Below are 21,738 nucleotides of genomic sequence, written 5' to 3' on the forward strand. Positions count from 1 at the left end.
CCAAGGGAACCTCTCAAAAGTCCTAATACAGGACGGGGATATTCCTCTACAAGAAAATTAAACACCATTGCTCTGGGAATAAACATTAAAAAATCAGAGAGGTCAGAGCAAGTTCTATAGATAAATCACAAAATCAGGAAGGAAACAAAAAACAAATATGCTGGCAAACCTCTCTAAATGATTAACAGCCAAAGTTAATTTTAAATAATATTGAAACTGAAGGCATGGTGGATACTGGGGCTGATGTCATAGTTATCATTCCTAAATCCTGGCCCCAGATTGGCCATTTCAAGAGGTGGATATTCAATTACTAAGAGTTGGAACTTTATCTAAAGTAAAACAAAGTGTCAGGTGGCTTAAATGTACAGGACCAGAAGGTCAAATGGGAAAATTAAGGCCATATGTGGCTGAGACAGCCATAAACTTAAGGGGAAGAGCTCTGTTACAATGGAAAACCCAGATTAACATCCCCCCCCAATTTCAAAGGGAAGCCAAAAAACAGGTAATACTCCTGATAAAGAAGTTAAAATTATTTTAAAATGTCATCAAAAAATAGTTACAGAATGTCCACGCTGTCCATAAGCAAAATACAGCAGAGGCCATCTTTTCAACTTCGTTTTGGGAAGACACTGCTGATAAAACACCCATAGACTTACTACTAAGTTGGCTGGCTGACCAACCTATTTGGATTGAACAGTGGTCTAGGAATAAAAAAAATTAAAGGTCATAGAACAGAAGTTGGGGGAATCTTTGAATCAAAATAGAGAGCCTTCATAGCAACCCAATCTGGTATTTACAATAACACCAAAAGAGGTGGTTCCAGATGAGAAATGTTTGCAGAGGCTTGAAGATATTGCAAAATGACAGCCCATTGAGATGCTGGAGAGAAAGTCTTCAGCTATAGGCCAACTTTGTCAGACTGGAGATTGTGTGTGTGTTGTTAAGGTTCAATTACTAGATGACAGCCTATATGCTAAAGTAGAAATGCAGATCCTATTTAGTGTTGTCTTGGAACAAGATGAGAAGGTGGCTGGTGTGCTCCATTTTACAGAGTTTGGAGAACTGAAATACATGTAGCATACCATAAATTCATATTCAGAATTCCAGTGTGCTTTTGCCTTAAATTCTGGAGAGCATGATCCTAAGGTTACACATTTGTTAGAGATGGTGAATGTTTTGGAGATGCCCTTGAATAATTGGGGCTGGTGGTGCTTCAGCATGTATTCTATTGGAATTCAACAATATTTTAGACATTATGACATGAAAACTGTTACAGATATAACTTTTAATATATTACAGGTCAAACATGAAAAGATCTAACAGTAATATTTAAAAGATGTTCATAAAACAGAAGGGAAATGAAATATTTCCTCAAAATAGATTAAGTAATGATTTACCATTTTTTTTTTTAAATACAGAGTTTATCGAGGTTGGATCTGATCTAATCAGATAAGTTGGAGAAAGTACACTGTGTTCTCCTTGAAGAAGTTTCAAAGTGTGAGGAGTTAATAAGAAAGAAATATTCTGTTTGTGACTAAAAAGTGCGTAGGTTACATAGCAAAGAATGGAGGTGGCCTCTGGGAGCTGGGAATTGTTTCAATTTGGCAATTAATAATGAAATAAGGCCCTGAGTCCTATAACCACAAGGAACAGGACATGGCCTACAGTTAATGGTGATCAGCTAAGCTGTGCTAGAAAGCAAATGCTCTTGTTTTTGCAGGCCTTGATTTTGCTAATTTCATGTGTGAAATAGAAAACTTTAAGTTCCTAGATGAGGGGAAAGGATTTTTTTGGTATTTAGTTTTGTAACCTTTCCTGACCACAGCCATAATACACTACTGCTAGGGAAACTTGTTTTAACTGATATTGAGAGGCCAGAGAATTAAAAATTAGGTTTTGGGGTACTGAGCTAAAAAATTTAAAACGTATCAGGCCAGTTGACCTTGCTGCTTCTAGGCAGATCCAGCCAATTGCAGGGAAAAGCTGACCTTGCTGCTCATTAGAGATATCATTGCCAGGAAACCGGCCCAGATAGCCCCCAACTCATTACAACTTGTAGCTTTGCCCATGAAAATAGCACAGAAGCACAGACTACCCAAGGCCAGCCACCCTCTCACAAGAGAGAGAACAAAGAAAGCCAGAATGTTTTCTGAAATATAGCCTCTCCTGTCCTGTTTTAACCACTAGAAGCTTGCCAGGCTGGCATCCCCCTGCTTTGGGTGCTCTGGGAGGGACTGGGACTTATAAATCACCCACAGTCTGGAGCTCGGGGCTCTCAGCTGGAAACCAATGCCTTGGTGTCTGTGAGAGTCTCAGCTCGAGCTTCAAATAAAGACCTTCATGTGTTTTTGCAACAGACTCAACTCCTGGTAGTCTTTTGGGGGTCTGGCGAATCAGGCATAAACATATGTTGGGGTTAATGGGAAATAATTGCTAGCCAGGAAAGCACTTGCTGTAGAGCACCTAGTAAAATCATTACTGTTGGCATGTGCTTCCTATTCCTGTGCATAAAACAAATTCTGTTTTGCACCTGATGATTTCTTAACATCTTCACATCGGCCCTAGTAGCTCAGAAAGTTCTACTCAAAATTTTCTCTTCCAAATGTTTCTGTTACCCTTTATACCGAATTTTGTTAATGCTACTTCAAAGCTCTATTTCTCTTGGTGTTGAAAGCTTCAGGAACTTTTGGCTTCTTGCCATCACATTCAATCTATTGCCAGGTACTCTTTATTTACCTCCTCCTTTTCTTTGATGACTATAAGAAACTGGGCTCTCCCAGAGATAGATAGATAGATAGATAGATAGATAGATAGATAGATAGATAGATAGAGACAGAGAGGATTTAATGGGAGAGAAAATCTGTTCAAGACTTTCAAGCTGTGGTAGGTCATGGTAAAGAATGCTGTTGGCTGCTGGAAGGTGAGATTGCCTGGTATAGTATCTCCCCCCTCTCCCAACAGTAGCACAAGAGCTCTTTTGGGAGCATATTCTGATTAGCAGAGCTCTAATGGTGTCACTTCCCTGCTCAACTACCTTCCAAGGATTCAATTAGCTTGGCATTCAAAGCTCTCCAGGATTTAAGTCAAACCTACCTTTATGATAATTTCCATCATGTTTAAAGGTGTATTTTGTCTGCCTACTAAGTGATTTTTGGATTGATCTTTCAAAATGCTTCTTTCAAGCTGTTACTACTTTCAAGCTGTTACTCCCTATATGATCTGTGAGCCTTCCCTGCAACCTGCACCTTTTTCACATGCATCCTACAGTTACCTCTCCTTCCAACCGAACTACTGCCTTAACAATTCTCTGCATCTGGAGAATCTCATACTTTGGACTCTTCTAAACTAGCTGCTTGGTTTGTTGAATTGACAAGGGGAAATGTGGTTCCAGAGACAAATTGTGAGTGCCCATAGCAATTGTTAAAAGTCTGTTTTCTCTGCTGAAGCTCTCATTTCCACCACCGTCCCCAAAACATTTTATTCAGCCCTAGACTTAAATGTTGGGATTGAATTGTGCATCATCATCCCAGAGAAAATGGACCCAGAGTCCATTTTCAGAGTCAAGACCCTTTTATTTGTTCTTTCTCTGTGATTTTAATGTTACCCTAGTCTCTTTTGTCTGCAGGATTGTGACCCAAACTGGTTGCCTTTCGAGAACTAGTTTGCCTTTGCTAACTCTTTCCTCCTTTCTTCTCTTTCAACCAATATTCTCTTCTCTCCTCCTTACCCCATCCTGGAGAGTAGTTGGCACTTTAATAAAGCATACCTTCTCAAAACAAACAAAAAAGCGTTAAGGCATATTCCTGTCATCATAGGCGCTTGGCAGTCTGAGGTGACTTCAAGGTCTAGCCTCTGTGATTCACAGTGAGTTTCAGTTTTTTAGTTAGGTTGTGTTAAATTGTGTTACTATTGAGACCAAAATTTAAAAATAAAAAGGAAAGAAAGAAAATAAAAACGAGAGAAAGGAGCCAACCACAAAACAAGTAGTAATTAAAGACTGGTGTGGTGGTCCACTCTGGTAATCCTCACAGGAGGGTGGGGAGTTCAAGGTGATCCTCAACTGCGTTGTGAGTTCGACTTCAGCCTGTTCTACAGAAGACCTGTCTCTAAACTGGAAAAAGAGGCGGAGGAGGAGGAAGAAGAGGAGGGGAGGGGAACCAACAACAAAACAAGTAGTAATTAAAGAGTGGTACGGTGGTGCACTCTTGTAATTCCAGCATTTGGGAGGTCAACGCAGGGAGGTGGGAAGTTGAAGGTCATCCTCAACTACACAGTGAGTTCGAGGGCAGCCTGGCCTACAGGAGACTTCCTCTCAAAACAGCAAAAATAGAAAAAAGAAAAGAAAAAAGTAGGTAAATATAAAAAGAAAACTTCGCAGGGTTCTTCAGATCAGGCTGCCCCGTAAAAAGTCGGAGGCTTCCGTTTGCTCCCTCCCTAGCACTTCCTCTCAAAATTGGCTGCTACTTCCCCACGCTCATGGGCGCGGTCTTCCTGGCAGGGCTTGAGTGACCTAACAACTTTGAATCCCCCCTTCCCCGCGCTCGTCTTGGTACAGCCCGCCCTCTGTGAGACGTCTCCCCCCCCTTGCTTTTCCCTCAGGTTGGTTCTGTCCCCATCTACTCAGGGGTGGGGCTTAGCCGGCGCCAGACCGACCTTCGGCTTCGGAGAGTCAGCGCTGTCACTCTTGGCGCTTCCTCAACTAGACTACTTCGGCTACCTCGGATTCCTCAGGGACCGCGGACCCTGGTGTATGCCCCTCCTCTGACGCCGCTAGAGACATGTCGACCCCGGCCCGGCGGCGCCTCATGAGGGACTTCAAGAGGTAACCTGTCGTAGGTTAGGGAGAGGAGGTAGGGGGGCTGCCCAGCCGGGGCGCTGGGCGGATCCCGAAACGGAGTGGCTCGGGTGTGGTGAGGGGGGCCGGCCGCGAGTGGCGGGACTGAGGGGAGCCGGCGTGTGTTTCTGAAGGTTACAAGAGGATCCTCCGGCCGGAGTGAGCGGGGCTCCGTCGGAGAACAACATAATGGTTTGGAACGCGGTCATTTTCGGGTGAGTCTGTGTTCAGGCCGCCACTGAGGGATGAGGGACGGGGGCCGGCCCCTCGACGAACTGCGGGGGGTTGGGAGGAAAAGGGAAAGATATTTGGGGTTGTTCGGGCCTATGCGCCTCCACGGAGCCTCTGCCTCGATTAGCTTGGTTCCCCGCTGCCATGGAAGCCGTTTAGGGTTCTAGGGGGCGGGGTGGGGATTGGTGGCAGTTGCCGCGGTGGCTGCCTGCGCAGCCTCAGGGAGCCCCTAAAGGGACCAGAGTAGCTTTCCTCACACAAGACAGCGGTGGGGGACGGGAGGCCAGGATGGGAGACATTGACGGAGCCTTCTCTTTGGGGGCCTCTGGGAAGATGGGGAAGCCTCGCGGCTGTCGGGTCTTAACTGGGTTTTGTTTTTGTTTTTGTTTTTTCTGTTACAGGCCTGAAGGGACCCCATTTGAGGATGGTAAGAAAGAGTTTCCTAACCCATCTTACAGGAGCCTACTCATCAGGGGAAGGGGTTCCCTGTCATCAGCAAGCGCCCCCAGCTTAAAGAACCTGCCTCCTCCGCCTACTAAAAAAAGGCTCAAGTGTGTGTGGCTTGTTGTTCAGGATGGTCGCTCTGCTTAACCAGAACTGCACATTTTCGGGTGTTTTCCTCCGTTTAATACATTCTGGGTAGAAATAGTCAGTTTTTAAAAGAAGTACCAAATAGTGCCTGGTGTTAAGGACTGTGGGCTTTGAGCTGTGTTCCTGCTAAATTCAGCCCCCACGGATATAGTTCTGTATGAAACTAGTCCACCAAAGGCCATCTGGTCTAGTATGCTTTCCATTCCAAGGACATTCAGCAGTGCTTAGTGTGCGGTTTGGTGAGTGCCAAATGGGTGCAAGATTCCCTGACACACAATTACCTGGCGTTTACAATATGACATAGAAGGTACATCAGCCTTACTACTTTAACAATGCTCTTAAATGCCTTTCAGTGTAACATTGTTTCTTGATTTTATTTATTTTTTTAAAAATGCATTTACTTTTTATTACAGTGTATTCACTTTGTATCCCAGCTGTAGTGCCTTCCCTCATCCCCTCCCAATACTATCCTTCCTCCTTGTTCCTTTTTTTTTTAATTCATTTATAGTGTGTGTTTTCACTAGGATTTTCTGATCAGTAATCTCAAAGCAGTTTCAGAATTGAGATTTGCCCTGTTAAGCTAAATGACAGTATTGAACTGATTCTGTAAAACAGTCTACTATACATGGATGCTGCCTTGGATGTTTAGAGCTCTGACTGGCAAAACCAAATTCTGACCATTTTTTCATTACTCCTAATTACATTTGGAGAATTTATAATAATGGAAGAAATTTGATAGAGAAAAATGACAGCTGATTTTGCTGTCTCACATGTGTTTCCAAATTTAAAGCCCTCACACATCTTTTCTTTATTCCTTGTTAGATGTTTCTGAACCTGGTCCTACTTTGGAAATCCTAAGCCAGGAGTGGTAGCATATGCCTTTAATCTCAGGGCTCCGGAGGTAGAAGCAGATGGATCTCTATGAGTTTGAGGCCAGCCTGGTCTACAAAAGTGAGTCCAGGACAGCCAGGACTACACCGAGAAACCCTGTCTCAAAAAAACTAAAACCAACCAAACAAACAAACAAAAAGAGGAAATTCTGAGAAAAGAATCCTGGTTTTGTTTTTGTTTTTAGCGACAGGGTTTCCTTGTAGTTTTGGCTGTCCTGGAACTCACTTTGTATACCAGGTTGGCCTTGAACTCAGAGATCTGCCCGCTTCTACCTTCTGAGTGCTGGGATTACAGGTGAGCATGCCCCAGAGAAAAGGAAATCTTAAAGGCAGTTTGTTTTAGATTCACATATTTAAAATGAGAGGAAATATGTTCTGGAAAACTTCAACTACCAGAACATTGTAAAAAAACATTTTCTTGAAATACCTTTGTATATAAGCTAAATACATATAATGTAATAAGCATAAATAAAGTTATGGGATATATTAAATTAAGAGTGAGATAGTTGCAGTTACTTTTAATCATGTATGTGGCTTTTAGATTTTGAATGTGTATATCCTTTCTTTTTAAAAAGGTATCTCTTAAAGACCACTAAAAATGATGAAGAATTTTCTTTCAGTCATCAAAAAAATTAAGAAGTACACATAATTTTGCTTTTGCCTCCAGGCTTCTAAGTTAGTCAAATGACAAACATGACTAGAAAAAGTTTTCTTTGACTAACATGGTTTTCTTTCTCTCTCTCTCTCTCTCTCTCTCTCTCTCTCTCTCTCTGTGTGTGTGTGTGTGTGTGTGTGTTTGAGACAGGGTTTCTTATAGTCCAGGCTGGACTCAAATATGTGTCTGAGGAAGACCTGGAATTCCTGATCCTCTTGCTTCCTAGTCCTAAGTGTTAGGATTAGAGATTTTTGTGCCACATAGGCCATCAGGCCTGACTTATAACTTCAAATTAAAAAACACTGAATCTATGTTACATCTTTAGGCAGAACATATACTCATTAATTCAACCATGTTAGTCTTAATTGCCATATACTAGACATTTATTTTTCTGGCCTCCATATTCATGTTGGCATTTAAAATGGTTTGGCCTCTTCAGGAAGATGAAGAAAATCAGTAAAGATTGTGCACAACATATTATGAGTTGTAACTTATTATTTTGGAGCCTAACCCTCTGAAGTTGAACTCTACTATGAAATTGTTTAATAGCCTATAATTTTAAAAAAATTCCTTAACATTTTTATAGATCTCATAAATTGCATTAAGAGTTCTACTGAAGAGGATCTATTTACTTAATGTAACTGAAAGGGATGTTGACTTTTAAATGTATATATTGAATAAGATTTATTTGGGTGTCTTTTTTTATTTTATTATTTTTTATTTTTATTTTTTAGGGTAAGTCTTAATTTATGAATCAAGTAAATATAAACAGGTTGTTTCACTTCTGAAGACAACTAAATCTTTTACAAAGACTGGATTCACTACTTTGTAGCTAGGGTAAGACCGTCCTTGCTTTTCCAGGCCACAGTTAGGCAAAGGGCTCCAGCCAAAGAATTTGAACAGGCTGCAAATATACTCAACTTATGATTATAATGTTTGCTACGTGACCGAAAATGAATTGATTAATATCTGAATTTGCTTGTGTGTTTCTGACTGGTAGTAAAGTTCAGAGTTTAGAGTTTTCTGTCATTCAGCCAAGTCTAGATAAGTGCAGCAGAATCATAGTAATTGTTCACTTATGAAGAACATTGTAGGACTATTCACATGTGCCACATTTAAGCCTCACAACAGTTGCAGTGAATACTAATTATTAGCCTTCTTTTGCACATGAAAAAATGAGGTTTAGTCAAATATAGAAACAAAGATATGAGTGTTTTACTACATTTCTGTGTACTATGTGTGTGCCTATTGCCTATGGAGGCTAGAAGAGGGCATGGGCTCCCCAGATCCTCCATGTATGTGCTGGGAATCCAGCCCTGAGCTTGTACTCTTAAGCCTATTGTGGTGTTTTTGCTGTTGCTTTCTGTGTGTATTGCTTTACCCCCTTATGGTCCCCCATTTTAATGATGGTTTAGTTCAGTAGCTGGAGTCTCTGCCCAGTTTTAGAGCTGCTTCTTGGTCATAAATCCATTACCTAATAATTTAGTGAGATTTCCTCACTAATCCAGTTGTTTATACATAAGAAAATTCTAAGTATTGAACATGGTCTACCATTTCCACTTTCTTTGCATTTCACAGTCATTCATACTGAAAAAGAAGAATTGCAATTCATCAAGAAGAGGAAAGTTGCTGAGTATGGCAGCACACACCTTTACTCTCAGCACTCAGGTGCAGAGGCAGATGATTCTCTGAGTTCAAGGCCAGCCTGATTTCTGTGGGGAGTTCCAGGGCAGCCAGGGCTATCCAGAGAGACCCTCTGTCTTTTTTTTTTTTTTTTTTTGAGACCCTCTGTCTTAAGCAACAAAAAGGAAAACTGTAAGCAGGAGCTGATGAGCATAAAGTATGCTCTGATGCCCTGTAGTATGACCATTTCTTACTGTTTTGCTCCCTTACCTTCATACAGTATTTACAAATGGCCGTCAAAAGAAAACAGTTCTTAGAGTAACAGTAACTCCAAAACGGTACAACTGCAGTCGTTACATTTTGTTTACTTCTATTTTTGTGGTGTTGTGGATGAAACCCAGGGCTTGGAATAAGCTAAATGAAATGCTACTGTTACTAAGTTATACTCACAGGCCCATGTTGCCTTTTTAAAACAATTCTTTCTCTCCTTTTGTTGTGTGTGGGTGGGATGCTTTATAGCATTTTTTTTTTTTTTACATTTGTTTTCTGTATGTTTGTGAATACACATGTTTAAATTACAGGACAACCTGGTAGTTCTCTCGTTTCACCTCATGGGTTTGGGAATCAAATTCAAGTTTTCAGGCTTAGTGCCTTTACCAATTTTGCCATTCTGCCCGTCCCTGTATTGTATTTTAAATTATTCTGGAATTTTTTTTGACACATTCATAGCAAGGTCAGCTTGGTAGTAGAATATCAAATTTTTGATATTGTTATGTGTCAGATATACTAGTAAAAATTATATAGTATTCTGTTTTCTTAAGTAGGAATACACCTATGAATGAAAGCCAGGAAGAAATAAATTGTTAGCTCTAAAGGAACTTGTAATAATTTATACTCTGTCTAAAGTATAGGCTACTTCATAGTGATAAATAATTAAATGGGCCATAGTAATGCACATGCATACTAACCAGATAATAATAATAATGAACCATTCATATGTAAACATATATATATGTTCATACATATGTATATCTATAGTTTTTTTTTTTTTTCGAGAGTTTCTCAGTGTAGCTGTAGCTCTTCTGGAGCACACCAGGCTGGCCTCGAACTCAGATCATCTGCCTCTGCTTCCTGAGTGCTGGGATTAAAGGCATGTACAATCACTGCCCTGCCTGATTGTTTTATGTTATTGTATATGTATATGATGTGTTTCTATATATGCCAGGGTGTGCTTGTGGAAGTCTAAAGCCAAGTTCATGGAATTTGTTCTTTTTACTTGTATCTGGGTTCCAGAGATGCTGCTTGGCAAGCACTTAGCTTACCTCATCAGGCCCCATAACTGATTCTTGGTTTACTTGAAGAAATTTAAGTCAGAAAAAAATAAAAAGCCTATTGCTTTCTTAAATCTAAGGACAATTAAAAGTAACACTTTAAAGGATGTGCCCTCTCACCACATCAGAACAGCTTACAAATCTTGAATGATACTTAGAGCATTTATAATCTGTATACTTTAGGGCCTTCAGCTAACCTTAGCTTGGCATGTATTTTAAAAGTTGTTTCTTTTTAATGCCAGTAACCTTAAAAAATGTCATTAAAGATAAATTTGTAGGAGCCATCAATGCAATATAAACCAAATAGTTTTTAAATTATTTTTGTTAGTTCCTCCATTAGAATGAATGATTGCACTGCCTTTTTAATGGGTTAAACTTTATGGGTTGTAAGAGGCACTGTAAAGTTTGTTTTAGCTTATGTTTTCATTATAATACTATATAAAAAGAAACCAATGAATGTTTTTCTGTGTTCTATTTTATGTATTAACTCTGGATTTTCATTTCTATCAATGGTTTTGAAACCTTTTTTTTCCTATCTCCTGGGGACTATAAGAGAATTTTAAGGTGATGGCTGATTGCAATAGTCCTCTGAGGTATTCAGGGTTACTGGAGTTTAAACCTAGGGCAACCTGCATTGTAGGCAAGTGCTCTCCCACTAATCTGTATCACTAGTCCCAAGTTCTCTTAGTCTAAAGGAAGAAAGTCAAATTTGGGACTCAGTACCTTGTCATTTGAAGGATATCATCAAGGTGCATAGTGACTTAAAGCAAAAAGCAATTTTGTTTATGGTGACTGTCTTTATATTATGTCATTTAATAACTGAAAAAACTCAGGTAGCATTAAAAACAAAGTACATGTGAAAAACGTGATAAAATTTCCTCCTCCTCTTTTTCACTACAGGAACATTTAAACTTACAATTGAATTCACTGAAGAATATCCAAATAAACCACCTACTGTTAGATTTGTCTCTAAGATGTTCCATCCTAATGGCAAGTATTTTAAACATGTTTTTGTAAGGACCTACAATGCTTATTACACTGCTATTCTGAATGCTGTTGTTGCATATGTATAGCATTTGAGTATTTGCTTAGGGTATCTTCCTTTCTCTAGAAACTGAAATTTGTTATGGTCTTTGGCTGTCTTGATCTGTAGCCCTAGAAATGCAAGAGGATCCTTTGCTTGGAGTCTTAACAGTCTGCTGGCTTTGTGATCTTTGTTACTTATTAAAAATAAGGATGCTATTGGAAGTTCTATTTAATGATAGGCCAAATTAGGGTAATTGTGTACTGTAATTATCTTCACTAGCATTCAGAAAGATGATTTTCAACTTCAGGTGCGAATCAGAATTTCCTTGGAGCATTTTGAATACACAGATTCTGTGGTTCCACATCAGACCCACCAAACACCAGATTCTGTTGAAGGACCTGGCACAGTTTGTTGGAAATGTGGTACTAATCTATATGATTCTGACTTTTACTTTTTTTTTCTAGTAATGATAATTTTTTTCATGGTGTTAAGACTTTTATCTTTAAGCCAAAATAAAACTTTAAGAATATTAAGTTGTTAATATTACAAATAGGATATATAGCTTTCAGATTTGGTGGGCTGAATTTCCCACAATTCTATGGATAGGATATCCACTGGAAAAATATCTATGACACCCTAAACAGGACTGTTTCTTCAGATAAACACTGCCTTCCAGTTTTATACCATTTGTTATTTCCTGATCACCTTATTTTCCTAGTAATGATTATGAAACTTTTTTAGACAGTTACCTAAGAATCTTTAAAACTTCAAAAGCAAAGCAGTCTTAAGCACTTTTGTCTTGAGTATGTTTAAATTTTATCGTCTTTATGTTTAACATACCTACTTCCGTGTTCTTAGTCTATGCAGATGGTAGTATATGTCTGGATATACTCCAGAACCGTTGGAGTCCAACCTATGATGTGTCATCCATTTTAACATCCATACAGGTGATTTTTTTTCTTTAATGGGATTTTGATCTTTGATGTTTTTACATTAATGATTGTTTAGATCTTTTAACTTTTTCGACCAAGCTTATTGTTTAAGTAAAAGAGTATTAAATATTGTATAAGTAAAAGGAGCATTAAAATCCAAGTCACCAGGAAATAATGTGTATAGTCATGTATATTTGCCTGAGCTACTTGCAGTTAATTTAAGTTAGTATGTAGAAGATGGGAAAATTAACTATTATTTGGGACAGCTGTGTTGTTACCAACTGATAAACTAGCTGTTTGTTCTCAATTTTTTGGTCTTTCATTGAGGAACTGACATAATATCTCTTTTCTCTGAAGTCTCTATTGGATGAACCTAATCCCAATAGTCCAGCAAACAGCCAGGCTGCACAGCTGTACCAGGAGAACAAGCGGGAATATGAAAAGCGTGTTTCTGCAATTGTAGAACAAAGCTGGCGTGACTGTTGACTCAGGGTAGAGCAAAGGAAGAGGCTGGCTATATGAAAAATGTATATTGATGAATTTACCACCTTATTCCTAATTCATTACATTTACTTTATTAAAAACTAAATAGCTGTTGTGATGTTTCTGTCTTCACTTCCCACGTTTTTCTTCCCCTTTCTGTGTGGAGCAGCAGAGATTTGAAATCCAAAGTACTGTACCTGGGTTACTTGCAAACACAACTGCATGTCCCTTTGTTGTATCTCATCTCCAGCCTCCAAGTAGTTATCAAGTTATTGTACTTTTTATACCAAGCTTTTAAGATAAAATGTTATGTATAGCCTGGTGACCAGGATGTTATTTGTAACAAAATGATTGCTGCCATGTTTCATCCTGGCTAGTCCTTCCCTTGTGTTTGATTTGGTAAATTCAATGTTTTGAATATTACCCAAAACAAACAAACAAACAAACAAACAAACAAAAAACAGGAACACATCTGTATAAACATTATTTGAAAGGGGAAGGAAATCTGAAAAAATCCTATTCTAAGCAATGTGAACTACAACATGGCATTTATTGGTAGCAAGGAGAAAAGGACCCAGCTAACAAACTGAAGCAATTTTAATAACATAGACCACTTTTTGCGAGATACTCATAGTGCAAACTCACTATATTTTAGAATCCTGACCTACATAGGTCTTTACTTAGTAAAGAGGTGTGAAAACAGGACTAGAAGCTATCTTTTTTTTTTTTTTAAGTTAGGGAAAATTGAAGTACCTCTAATCTTTTTAAAGGAGTAGTGTTGTCTTAAACAAGCTTTTCTCTTTATGATTCAAGGAAGGAAGCATATCTTGCAAACTGTCCCCAATAAAACCTGAGTTACTGCTGTATATTTTCAGTATTTTGAGAACCTTAATGCCCACATCTGCAATGTTTTTTTGGATATTTACATTTTAAAATATACAGTATGAGGTGAAGCTTATAAATTTTTGTCTAATATATTTTACCTGTTAATTTTTACTAATTTTTATGCATTTATAGCACTTCATACTTTGCACAAGTAACCCATGGAAAAACTGTACATTTTCAAAAGTTGTAAATAAATAACCTTAAATTTTAGTTCACACTTTTATTAATTTTTTTAGGGATTTCCTATCTACTTATCTTTCCTTTTAAAATTAAGTGTAACAAAAGCAAAAAATGCTTTCTGGGAATAGACAGCTAATAATGTTAGAAAACCTCTTTTCAACTTTTCAGTCACAGAGTTATTGCTTTTCAAACATTTTGACAAATTAATTTGTTATACATTATAAGTAATAAAAAGCAAGAAATGATAAGTATTTTACTAGTATCCTCAGAAACTAAGCTCTAACTTGTTGATCTTGACAATTCACCTCTTAAAAAAACCTCTAGCTTAGTGTGGTATGTTTGTGCGCACCTCTAATTCCAGCATTTGGGAGACATACATATCTCGAGTTTGAGGCCAACCTTATGTACAGAACAAAAGTTCCAGACCAGCCAGTAACATAATAAAAAGACCCTATCTCAAAATAACTGGAGAGAGAGCTCAGAACACTGAACACTGGCTGTGTTTCTAGAGGACCCTGTTTCCAGTTCCCATGATCCATAACTGGGTTGCTCACAACTGGTGAATCCAGGTTTCCTTCTGGCCTCCATGGGGACTGTACTCAGATGGTACACAACACATGCATAAAATGGATAAACCTTTAATACTACAAAATTTATATAAAATGTTTATGTCCTCTGACATTGAAATGCAAGTAGGCTCTCCTTTGAGGAACAACCTCATTTTAAAGATACTATGACAATGACATGCTGTGTCTTATTAATAGTTGGAGGGAAAAGATGCATATACCCTTAATTTTTTTTACAGATTTATTTATTTTATGTTTATGAGTTTTCTATCTGCATTTACATCTGCCAGAAGAAGGAATAAGTTCACATTATAGATGGTTGTGAGCCACCATTTTGGTCGCCAGGAATTGAACTCATGACCTTTAGAAGAGCAGACAGTGCTCTTAACTGCTGAGCCATCTCTACAGTCCCTGCCCTTCATTCTTAAAGGGTACTTAAACCTCATTGTGGACAAATTCGATCTACACTATTAAATACAATATTAACTGCATTGTTCCACTTAGGAGTGATGTCCTCAAATACATTTAGTATTTCCCCTTTCCAGTATTTCTGCTTCAAAGTAGAACCCCATCAAATTATTATAATTATTATTATTATGGTATTTGAATTAACTTTTTCACCCTGTTTTGGCTGGACACCACATATTGACACTTGTTAATATTTGAAAAATTTAGGATGAGATTGGGAACAGGCCAATTCAGCACCATTTTATTTTGTATACCTCCTGAGAAACACCATCTCCAATTTCATGGTATAATTCTTTTAAAACCTTAACAATGAAGCTCACATAGAAATAGTCAAAGCTACCACTAAACACTCAGTGGAAAATTTAATACAAATTACCCTTTTTTCTCCTTTACAGTTTTTAACACAGGCTGCCTTGTCTGCATGTAATTACAAGAAAGTCAAAGCAGATTTGCAAGGTGCCTTTTTGAGATCCAAACTTGTCTTTAGTTCTGCACCTGCTTATGTGAGGAAGAGAGTATGCTGAATAACCAAAGTTGTAATTAGAGTCCTTTATTTAGGACCCATTTCAAGCATTACTCATAGCAAAGTGAACACACTGAATACTACTAAAAAAAGAAAAGGACCCCAATGGAATGTATATTTCCACTCTCTTTTTGTAATCAAGGGGGGGGGGTGTTTAAAAGTGACTCTAAAAGCACAAGCATATATGCATAGTTTTCAGCTTATATTTAATACAAATAAATATTGGAAGTGCTCATACACTGTCAGCAAAGTTCCTGGGTTAAAATGACTATCTCTTAGAAAGGGAAAATATTAAGGACCAACTAAAGGGAAAACTGGAAACTGGAATAGCAAAGTCATCAGACACTCTTGTCAACCTCACCACATTACTTTATTCTCAGGCAGTTTGTTCTAATTTCACATTAATACTAAAGCTGTTCTACCAAGTTATCTGGACCCCTAAAATGAATCCAACTCCTATATACCTTACCCAATTATCACAAAGCTTGAGTATAACAAATTTGTTCCATTAGGCTTTTATAAACAAATCTGACTTTAGATTTCCTACCATTTTCCTCCACAACAAAACAATAACAAACATTCTGGGAGGAAGAAAGACAAGAGAGAAGCAAACCAAGTTTCCACATCTTGTAATCTCTAAAAACCATCTCTAATCATTCAGAGAACCAAAGACACAGTGCTCAAACTACAGGAACCACAACTTTACAAGATGGGAGTAAAGTTTGCAGGGAAAAAAAATAATTATAACATCTATGAGGTTCTACCCTAGTTCTCTGTTTTTGCTAAAGCATTAAGCACCAAAATAAAATGCACATTTCTTCTACCAAAGCTAATAAATTATACAGACTATGGTAGGGAAAGAGTGAAAAGCTGATGCCATAATGTAACCAATGTAGGTGCATGTAAATTAAGAGATCAAGATAAAGCTAACCTATCTTTTAAAATACTTATTTTACTCTAGTTTGTTAGCATAAAATAGAAAAGGGGAGGGCAAAAAGGAACTTACCATGTATTGTGGGTCAGTTACATGCCAAACAAGAACACTGCAAATGGGGCAGAAAAGCTGGCCTAGCAGTTAAGAGCATATACTGCTCTGAATGAAATGTTTTGTGCAACCATCACTTCCAAAGACCCAAAGTGTTGCTACTAGGCTGCTCTCCAGAAATAATTACACCACCATTTTGATCAATTTTGGCTCCTTTTTATTCAGGAAGCATACACTAACTATTTTTATACATTTTTACATTCCAGAAATAAGCGAAAATAGCAGTTTTAAGTATGTTACAAAGTTGGCTTTGGGGCTTAATAAGCTTTTCAAGAGGGGGACCAGCCAACTGACCTTATCATCAAAGCACCAATGTGTATCTTCAGTCTTTTATCAAGCTCTCCCCACAGCTGTGATTGCCTTGGATGTGGAGCACAGACCGTGTGAAAACTACAATGGAGAGTTGCTCTGAGTCTCTCTGCAAGGCACCAAGAACAAACACTTCAAGCTTCCTTTCTTTTGATTGAATCAAGGCTTTTTGGAAACTTTTCGACATCTTTCTCAAGTAGTGCTCTCTCAGCATGAAGACCAGAATTTATTAAAAGTCATATATCACAAGATACAGTAAATCACTTCCAATATCCTGGAAACCACAGGGTAGAAGTTATAAATAAACACACTAAAATTACTTTTAAGAAAGTTATACATCATTTAGTTGGTAAGGACATTTACACATACAGCACAATTTATTGTTAAACGTTCTCTAACTGGCTTCACACAAAGATGAAAATTGATAATACAAAATGACCTGACTTTTTAAGTAAATCTGGAATTAGCTATAGTTTAATTAGTCAGCATTGACTTTACATATTCTTGCAGATTGCTGTGCTATGCCCTTTATAATGTGAATTATTTTCCCCAGGGTGAAATTGCACTTAGATGGGTGTTTTTGCTTGTACAAACTACTAAAATCTGAGGGACAGAGCAATATCAAAGACACAAACAGTAACTGCACAGTACCACCTGCTGGATTAAGCTAACACAAGTGGAAAGAATTCTCCAGTTCCAATACTTAATAAAGCATTATATGAAATGAACAAGGTGAAACATCTTAAGAACGAATACTCTTTATTATTTGTAGATCTGCCTCATGTGGCATTTACAAGATAATTTAGTAAAAATCTTAGTTTGCTTGGGGCATAACAAGCTCATAATGTCCTACTTGGCCCTCTTGTTTGAGTTGATCTAGAAGGTCTTCCTTCCGCCGTTTTCTACCTACCACTAGATATCTATCATGGCCTACCCCATGAGACTTACTCTTCAGGCCATATTTCTGAGCAATCTGATGTATTTGCTTTCGTTCATCATTGGTCAGCTCTGTGGAGAAGGTCAAATCTGAGTGGCTCTCAGAGCGGGCATAGTTTCTGATGATCTGCTCTATATCTCTCTTAGCAATTTTATTGACCCTCTCTACATCTAGACCAAGCCCTTCTCGCTTATGCTGCTCTTTGACTGAGATAGGCTCCCGTATGCCCTCACCAGATTTACCTAAACCACCACCTGTCCAACCCATCTTTCTCAGCAGTTGATTCCCTATGTTATCTTCTTTGATTTGCTGTTTGTAAGCTTCTTCGGCTGAGCGGCCCTGAATTTCATTTCTTGAAATCACATCTTCAACAGTCCCTTTCTTCAGGTTGTTAATGACAGTCGGCTGGGTCTTTTTGAGAGTTTTCACAGCTTCTCCAGCAGCTTCATATTTGACACTTTTCTTCACTCCAACTGCTTCAGCAATGACTTCACTCTCTAGAATCACTTTGCATTTCCACCGTAGACCTGTCATCCTTTCATAGACATATTCAACTGTCATTCGGTTAAATTGAGCCGTATCATTCAATGTGCACACCGGATTGGAAGAATTCTCATAAACCACAACATCTTTTATGTCTTTCTTCTTCCCAGATCCTCTGGGTGAAGAGCCTGAGTGACACTGGGAACTTTTGACAGATGGATAAGTGGGTTGTGTTTTTTGAAGAACTTTCAAAGCCTCATCAGCAGCTGCATGTTTGCTTGTTTTCTTGGTTCCATAACCTTCAGCTAAGCAGTGATCTTGCAGGAAAACTTGACACCGCCATGTGCGATTTGGCATCATCTCGTATTTGTACTCAATTGACATTTTGTTGAATGAGGCAGAATTGTTAAGGATGCCAATTGCATCATTTGCATTTTCTGTAATGACAAAATTGGTCCAGTGTTTGGCTGAACTATGAAAAATAGGGTGCCCAGAAGCATCCTTTCCTAGCATTACCAGGTCTTCTGGTGGTTTCAGAGCTGGGGGAAATTCATAAGAAAGCATACCAATCTGACATACTACAAGGTCCTCTCCAATTATGTGCTTGAATTTCCGCCGGACAACTCTAACCTCAATCCGCTTCTGCAAGAGTTTTACAGCTAGCTCAGTAGCTCGATCTCTGGACCCATTCTTGCTGCCGGCATAACCTGTAGTTAGATAGATGTTTTGGCATCTAACTTCACAAGCATAACCATCTGTGAGGAGTTTTTTATTTTTGGGGATGTCGGCAGGAGGAATTTCTTTTAAAGGAGCGTATATGTACTCAGGATTTGTCTTACAGGCCTGAATACAACGAGTTAGCATGTAAGTATAGTTAATTTTGTCAGATCCAGAAGTCATCTCTGGATTAGAAAGGTTCTTCCAGATAGTTGCTGTTAACTTTTCAATAAAATACTGTTTCTCAGCAACTACTGACTCAGGATAGGTTGGTGAAAGACAAGGCTCAGAGAGTGGCTGAGAATTTGCCTGCTGGGATGTGCTGCTTGGGGCAGGGTTCCCACTGTCAAAATACATGTTGGTTGTTGCAGGCTGATCTTTTGTGAAAATAAACCCTGATGAATTACAATACTGAGAATTTCCATCTTGTATATTGAAAGAGTCTTGAGTATAATCTTGGTAGACGTTTCTTGGTATGCTGACAAAATGTGTCCGTCCATTTACCTCTTTTGTTTGAGGGCCATAAGGATCTTCCTGTTTTTCGGCTTTTGAACTACTAGCTACAAAATGTACAGGCTCAAAACGAGGTCTCACATGGAATTTGGAACCAGCTTGCTTTTTAGAAGGATTTTGACCTATAGAATGAGTGAAATTTACAATTCATTAAAATGGGATTATTTCAAAAGAACCAAGCAGGATAACAGCACCAACTGTATTATCTTGAAAGCTGCACTGTTTGGTACAAGGTTTAACCCAGTCACTTGGGTGAAGGTAGTTATAGCACTGTAAGACTCTATCATAAAGGGCGACGGTCTCTCTCCCTCCATGCACAAAGAAAGACTTTTAATAGGAAATAATTCATCAAGTATGTAGGCTGCTGCCAAGCATGACTAGGAGATGACTTTACAAGTGAACTGTACTCTTCACCTATACTGGAAGGATGTACCAGGACAATCGCTTACTACCTGTGCTTAAAGGTCCCCAGAGGAACTTCAGATGACAATAATAAGAAAGAAATGATGGATGACCAGATGCACTGAATAAACCTTTCTCTTTTTTATCAGAGGCGAATGACTCTATACTGCTTTATATAATTGTAACTACCATATCCAAAATAAAATAAACAATTTTCAACCAAAATGTTAGTTCTGATTTATCTTGCACAAAAGGCTGTTACCTGTATTTCTAGAACAGACAACACTTGAAACTGATGACTAATGGGGAACACCACATTTGAAGACATGGACACCTACTACTATGGCTACAGCAAAGACTAGAGCTTCTTCCCTAGAAGACTATAGCAAAGACTTGAGCTTCCTCCTCAGTAGAAAGCTAGTCAATCTGGACTGACCCAAGAATAATTATTAATTATTCAGATTCTCAGATGATTTCAGAATGAGCGTCTTCTAGTTAGAGGTAGGTTTCATGGCTAGAGGTAAGTTCCACGGCATAGACATCAAGAATGGCATTATACTGGGACTTCTGTACTGTCAGTTCTTTTTAGCATCATAAATTGTATGTAAGTTAGAACCATTTATCTGGGCCAGGCTTGGTGCCATATACCTTTAATCTCAGAACTTGGGAGACAGAGGCAGGTGGCTATCTGAATTTGAGGCCACCCTACTCTACAAAGTGGGTTCCAGGTCATCCAGGGCTGCACAGAGAGGCTCTGTCTCATAACAAAAAAAAAAAAATCTTTGCATAGAATCCAATGCTCCCAGTGTTATTTGAAGCCATGTGCCACACTCATATCATTTTAAGAAGCCACATTTTTTCAAATCCCATCTTCCAGAAACAAGTTATACTCACCATCATAGGTTGAAAGGTAGCGCTTTTGGCCTTTGGAAGTTTTGGGCAGCATCAGATCATATGACGGCATCTCCCCAATATCAATCCCTTCGGCCATGTGAAGAATTTTTTCCATCAAATGTGGGCTGTATCTACAAATATAATCTATAATTAAAATTGGTATGTATATGTTTTTTAAAGGCTTCTAAGTGAGACAGTCTTATCATAGCTCCCAAAGGACTTTGTCAACAGGGTATTTTTGTTATGAAAACAAAGAATCAGACCTAAAATATTTATCTGTAGAATGAAAAGTTACTCATTAGGCACTAAGATCAAGATTTTCTATGTAAAATATACAAGCCCAAGGCCTGGAGTGATCAGTTAAGAGCACTGGATGCTCTTCAAGATGACCCAGATTTGATTCTCAGCATCCACATGGTTGTTTACAACTGTCTACAATTTCTATTTCAGAGTACACAATACTTTCTTCTGGCCTCTGTGGGCAACAGGCATGCATGTTGTGCACAGATATATATGCAAGCAAAACCCAGCCATACACATAAAAATAAATAATTTTTAAAAAGACCTAATTTCTAGCCAAAACCTTTTTAACATGTGAATTGAAAATAAGTAGACAGTCATGATTTTTCTCTTTCATATATGTATTACATGTCAACAATTACATTCTGAGACAGGGTTTCTCTGTGTAGCATTGACTGTTCTGGACTTGCTTTAGAGACCAGGCTGGCCTCATTCTCACAGAGATCTACCTGCCTCTGCCTCCCTGAGTGCTGGGACTCTATGCATGTGCCACCGCGCCCGGCTGTTTACAAAAATAGTGAGTGTTAAGGACAGCTAGCTGGGTTGCTTACATCGAAACTGTAGCGTCTATCATTTCTCATGCTCCTCAGAGAAATGCATGCTTCCAATCTGGGGCAGGAAATGTCTAAGAGCCTGGGAGATCTTGGGTCTACAAATGAAGAAATGGTCAAAGGTCATAGTAGGAGTTGTGCCAGAAACCAATAAAAATAAACTCCCAGTAACACAAGCCTATTTTAATATCAATGATACCTGGCATGAATTAAACTAGATCAAATATATTTAAAATCTACTAGTTCAGAATAGTTAAAAACCCATTATCAGCCACCTTTGGAGGCTGAAGAATATCAACCCATTATTCTGTAAACAAGTAAATATTAAGGAAAGCAAGCATTTACCCTGAATTTTCCTGTATAAATGC

The 21,738-nt window shown here is 38.5% G+C and overlaps 2 protein-coding genes across 2 annotated transcripts; one reads left to right on the forward strand and one right to left on the reverse strand.

Moving 5' to 3' along the window:
- The first annotated feature begins 4,618 nt into the window (after positions 1–4,618).
- Ube2a (ubiquitin conjugating enzyme E2 A) lies at positions 4,619–12,715 on the forward strand. The gene is made up of 6 exons (XM_055619347.1): positions 4,619–4,822; positions 4,969–5,049; positions 5,467–5,492; positions 11,056–11,145; positions 12,041–12,129; positions 12,472–12,715. Exons 1-6 carry the CDS (start codon positions 4,779–4,781, stop codon positions 12,598–12,600), a joined length of 459 nt encoding a protein of 152 aa, XP_055475322.1. The 5' UTR covers positions 4,619–4,778; the 3' UTR covers positions 12,601–12,715.
- Positions 12,716–17,321: 4,606 nt separating this feature from the next.
- Nkrf (NFKB repressing factor) lies at positions 17,322–20,650 on the reverse strand (the record flags this gene model as incomplete). Its single annotated transcript, XM_055619346.1, is given in 2 exon segments — positions 17,322–19,345; positions 20,520–20,650. Coding segments are annotated over 2 exon segments (2,089 nt in total), but the record flags the coding sequence as incomplete, so codon positions are not given.
- Between the last annotated feature and the right edge of the window lie 1,088 nt (positions 20,651–21,738).

Source organism: Psammomys obesus, unplaced genomic scaffold (assembly GCF_907164565.1).
Source record: "Psammomys obesus unplaced genomic scaffold, mPsaObe1.curated_primary_1811, whole genome shotgun sequence".
In the NCBI taxonomy this organism is placed as follows: domain Eukaryota; kingdom Metazoa; phylum Chordata; class Mammalia; order Rodentia; family Muridae; genus Psammomys; species Psammomys obesus.

What these genes read in the sequence shown, in the direction of transcription:
- Ube2a (XM_055619347.1), top strand. Translation starts at nt 4,779, where the DNA reads ATGTCGACCCCGGCCCGGCGGCGCCTCATGAGGGACTTCAAGAG. An exon ending in AGGGACCCCATTTGAGGATG is followed by an intron (nt 5,493 to 11,055) that starts GTAAGAAAGAGT and finishes TTTTCACTACAG; the next exon opens with GAACATTTAAACTTACAATT. An exon ending in TAAGATGTTCCATCCTAATG is followed by an intron (nt 11,146 to 12,040) that starts GCAAGTATTTTA and finishes CCGTGTTCTTAG; the next exon opens with TCTATGCAGATGGTAGTATA.